The following is a 4,941-nucleotide window of genomic DNA, read 5'->3' on the forward strand; positions in this document are numbered from 1 at the left end:
CGAGCGAGGCCGCATCGTCCTTCGGCAGAACCATCGAGGTGTTGGCTTCTACCTCGTCTACTCCGGTTCCTTGTATGTCCAGAAGGAATTGGAAGAGAAAACCGGCCACAAACACTTGGAAAACATCATACGCAGTGGACAACATTTTGGGGTGAGAATGGTTTTTTTTTTCGTTTTTTAAACAGTTCCCATCATGTTATGTTCGGCTTCATCATCGTCGTCGCCGTCATCATTGTCATCATCTTTCTCATCATTTCCACCACCACTACCCCCCCACCAAATGTTGAAAACAAGGTAAGTCTACATTAATTCACATATTTGCTTTCTTGTGATTTACTTCGCATTTTCTTCACATTGTTTTGGCCTTACCTACGATCTTTTATACAATATATATATATATACAAATAATATATGAGTATATGCATATATATGTACATGTATGTACATACCTACATCTACAAGTATATATAGATGCATATCTGGGTACAGGACGTTGCAAAAAAAAACATAGACAAAATGATAAACAAGGTACAGAAAACACCCAGGCCACATAGAGAACATTTCCTTCATCAGCTGCCACCATTATAACACTGGCGTTTCGAAGAGTTAGGGTTATATATATATATATGTATAGCACCATCTGAGCGGCGTAAAAACGGGTAAAGATGGGGACAATTTACCCATTGCACCCTGTATATATGTATGCATGCATGCATCCATGTATGTATGTATCCAGAAAAACGTTAGCATGCCGGGCGAAATGCTTATTGGTATTTCGAGTGCTGCTACGTTCTGAGTTCAAATTCCACCGAGGTCGACTTTGCCTTTCATCCTTTCGGGGACGATGAAGCTAGTACCAATTATGCACTGGGGTCGATATAATCGACTTAATCCCTTTGTCTGTCCTTGTTTGTCCCCTCTGTGTGTAGCCCCTTGTGGGCAGTAAAAAAATAATACATGTATGTATGTATGTATGTATGTACGCTAACATCTAAAATGGTATGGAACCGTTAAGCAAGTGACAAGAAATATTGGGAAGTATTTCAACATCTTAATCCATTTCTTCTTCAATCCAGGAAGTAGCTCTCTTGGGGGATGGTCTTCGGACAGCCACTGTCATTTGTCGGGAACCATCTGAACTGTTTTACATCGAGAAAGATGACTTCGCTGCTATCTGTCCGCAGTTATTCGACGACGAACTTGCACAGAAGATCAAGTTTGCTCAGTAAGTACGCAATTACTTGTTTTATATGTTGTTGTCGTTCAGAATTTGCCTATGTTGGAGCACCACCTTGTAGAATTTGTGGTTGCTGTTTGTTCCTTCTTGAGCCAAGCCTAGCTCACAAAAGCCAGTTCCCCGGTTTCATTGGGGGTATAGGTTCCCCACCTGGACGGGACGAGGAGGAAAGAGTGAGAGAAAGTTGTGGTGAAAGAGTACAGCAGGGTTCGCCACCATCCCCTGCCAGAACCTCATGGAGCTTTAGGTGTTTTCGCTCAATAAACACTCACAATGCCCGGTCTGGGAATCGAAACCGCGATCCTATGACCGCTAGTCCGCTGCCCTAACCACTGGGCCATTGCTCCTCCACTTAAGTTGATATATATATACACACACATATGTGAACACAGAATTTAAACTCAGGACATAACGGCAGACGAAACACTGCTAAGCATGTCACCCGGCATGCTAACGATTCTGCCAGCATGCAGCCTTATTAATGACCTAATAACCGCTAGGTGAATGCTCGAATACAAAGCCATACTTCTTCATACACACTGAGACATCATACTGCTGCACTCTACCTGTCTATTCATTCACCTTAATCACAAGATTTTTAGCCATGCTCCATTTGTTACTGTACAAATGTACCTTAATTTACCTGTTTCGGCATGTCTCTTGGTCTCTCTCTCTCTCACTGTCTGTCTGTCTGTCTGTCTCTATCTATCTATCTATCTATCTATCTATCTCTCTATCTATCTTTGTTTGTCTGTCTTTCTATCTATCTGTCTGCCTTTCTATCTAGCTGCCTGTCTGCCTGTCTGTCTGTCTGTCTATCTATCTGTCTACCTACCTCTGTATCTATCTATCTATCTATCTATCTATCTATCTATCTATCTGTCTATCTATCTATTAGTCTATCTATCTATGTATCTATCTGTCTGTCTGTCTGTCTGTCTGTCTGTCTGTTTGTCTGTGCGTCCGTCCACCTGTCCATCCATCTGTCCATCTATCTATCTATCTATCTATCCATCTATCTACTACTCTGCCTAACCCATCTACCTAACCCTCCCTGCCTGTGTACCCCTAATCACATCTTCCATTCCCCCCTCCCCCTTCCCACCAGACAACTCAACACCTGACGCAACCAACCAACGTCAAACGAAAACTTTTACATTCCAGAAGGTTCGAATTATTCAAGGACTGGCGAGATTTGAACCTGTACAAGCTGTGCCTTCAGTCCCAGGTGCTGTATATATCACATGGTCAAATCATTGAAGCTGATTGGCTCCAGACACGATACCTCTACTTCGTTATGCAGGTAAATATACACCTATTAATGATGCTATTGGTGTTATATAGGTCCAGGTAGAGCCAGATTTAGGTGTGGCCCAATAAGGGCCATGCACCAGGGGGCACCAAGCTTCGAGGCCCCCTTTGATTTAGAGAAGCCTAAAGTTTATCTTTATCGCTCTTCTTTTGCTTGTTTTAGTCCTTAGATTGTGGCCATGGTGGGGCACTGCCTTGGAAAGATTTGGACTGGTTCCTATACAGGTGGCACATAAAATACACCATTTTGAGCATGGCCGTTGCCAGTACCACCTGACTGGCCTTCGTGCGGGTGGCACGTAAAAGCACCCACTATACTCTCGGAGTGGTTGGTGTTAGGAAGGGCATCCAGCTGTAGAAACTCTGCCAGATCAGATTGGAGTCTTGTGTAGCCATCTGGTTTCACCAATCCCCAGTCAAATCGTCCAACCCATGCTAGCATGGAAAGTGGACGTTAAACGATGATGATGATGATGATGAATCGACCCCAGTACTAATTTTTTTAAGTGTTACTTGGTGACCCTGCTGGTGCTGGTCCCGTGTAAAATGCATCCAGTCCACATTGTGAAGTGGTTGGCATTTGGAAGGGCACCCAGATCTAAAAACCTTGCCAAAACTGACCTTGCCTGTGGGAAAGAGAGATAGTGATGAAAGGAGTGATGGAGGAGAGATGGCAGAGAAAGTATTGAGTGATGACAGAGAAAGAGACGATGATAGAGGGAGTAATGGAAGAGAGACAGTTTTAGCAGTTATGTGTTTGCTGATAAGAGAGCAGAAATGGGAGAGAAAGAATGAGTAATGGTGAGAGTGTAATACAGATGGAGAGTGATGTGATGGATGTGAATAATGAGTGACCCGGGAATTTTCAAAAATAACTCTATTCTCAATTCTTGCCTCCGTTTATCATCCCAACTTTTACACGGCGGTGTAACAGGGCTGCATATCTTTGCTGAAAAAGTTCCAAGTGCAGCAGAACGTGAAGCGACGACACAGTCCAGTGCACAGTGCCAAACAGGAAAAGGGTCGACAAGAAGAAGAAGAACAACAACAAGAACAGGAGAAAGCACAGTGGCGCACATGTGTGGCTGTTGTTGGTCACCTGCACTCTGGTGACCACAGCGTGAGTATTTCGACAACATTTACTGTACCTTTGGTGGTGGTGGTCATAGCAGGAGTGGGAGCATTGATAGAAGTGGTAGTATTAGTAGTAGTAGCCATGGTAGTATCATTCCTCTTTTACCATGTACTTGTTTCTGAGCTACATAAAAAGCACCCAGTACACTCTGTAGAGTGGTTGGCATCAGGAAGGGCATCCAGCCATAGAAACCATACTAAAGCACACAACATGGCCGGCTGTGGGTCCTGGCCTCACCAGCCCTTGTCAAACTGTCTGATGCATGCCAGCATGGAAAATAGACGCTAAATGTTGATCATAATGATGATGATGTTGATGATGATGATGATGATGAATGATGATGATGATATAAAATAATGTTACTGATGATGATATATAAGTACACCCCCCCCCACACATGCATGTATACACTAATGTACTTTAGGAAGTTCCTCCTCCTCCTCCTCCTCATCACCACCACCACCGCTATCGTCATCATCATCATCATCATCCTCATCTCAGCTGAAGCCAAAAAGAAAAATATCCCGAATCCCTCCTCATCCCCCCCCTCCGCCACAGCATCCCTAATCTCTCACTCCCCCTCTCTCTCTTTCCCTCTCTTTTTCCCAAACCCAGGAACTGTCGGTGCTAGAAGAAGAAGACCGAGTCTCCGGAGTCTCCATGAAGAGCGACGGAGTCCGTGTCCTCCGTTTTTCCACAAGGAACACCTTCACCTTCAGCGAGGGAGACTGCATCCAGAAGTTTCTACAGAAATACAAGAAGCCAAAGTAAGACTAACATGGAATCACCATTCTTTTATCCTACCATTCTGTCATTCTATCATTCTGTTATTCTACCATTCTGTTACTCTACAATTCTGTTACTCTACCATTCTGCTATTCTACCATTCTGTCTCACCCCTACCTCGTTCTATCATATGCCATAGAAACCGGGAAACCGGGCCCATGAGGCTGACTAGGCTTTAAAAGGGTGCATAATAATAAAACACACACACACACACACACACACATATATATATATATATGTATATATATATATATATACACATATTCATACATATATTTACAATGTCCTGTACCCAGATATGCATCTATATATACAGGTAGATGTAAGTATGTACATACATGTACATATATATGCATATACTCATTTATTATTTGTATTATATATATACACGCATACATATATATGTATATACATACATATATATATATATATATATATATATGTATATATATATATATATATAATAATATTA

The 4,941-nt window shown here is 42.5% G+C and overlaps 1 protein-coding gene across 1 annotated transcript in view; it reads left to right on the plus strand.

The window, feature by feature from the left end:
* LOC106870235 (uncharacterized) overlaps nucleotides 1–4,454 on the plus strand; it is a 10,781-nt gene extending 6,327 nt beyond the window's left edge. Inside the window, exons 5-9 of the mRNA XM_014916253.2 lie at nucleotides 1–151; nucleotides 1,077–1,225; nucleotides 2,402–2,540; nucleotides 3,483–3,668; nucleotides 4,299–4,454. The exon at nucleotides 1–151 is cut by the window's left edge and continues 3 nt beyond it. Of these exons, the coding sequence (XP_014771739.1) occupies nucleotides 1–151; nucleotides 1,077–1,225; nucleotides 2,402–2,540; nucleotides 3,483–3,668; nucleotides 4,299–4,454 (781 nt within the window). The remainder of the gene's footprint in view (nucleotides 152–1,076; nucleotides 1,226–2,401; nucleotides 2,541–3,482; nucleotides 3,669–4,298) is intronic.
* Nucleotides 4,455–4,941: the final 487 nt, after the last annotated feature.

This window comes from Octopus bimaculoides, unplaced genomic scaffold (assembly GCF_001194135.2).
Source record: "Octopus bimaculoides isolate UCB-OBI-ISO-001 unplaced genomic scaffold, ASM119413v2 Scaffold_18307, whole genome shotgun sequence".
Taxonomy (NCBI): Eukaryota; Metazoa; Mollusca; class Cephalopoda; order Octopoda; family Octopodidae; genus Octopus; species Octopus bimaculoides.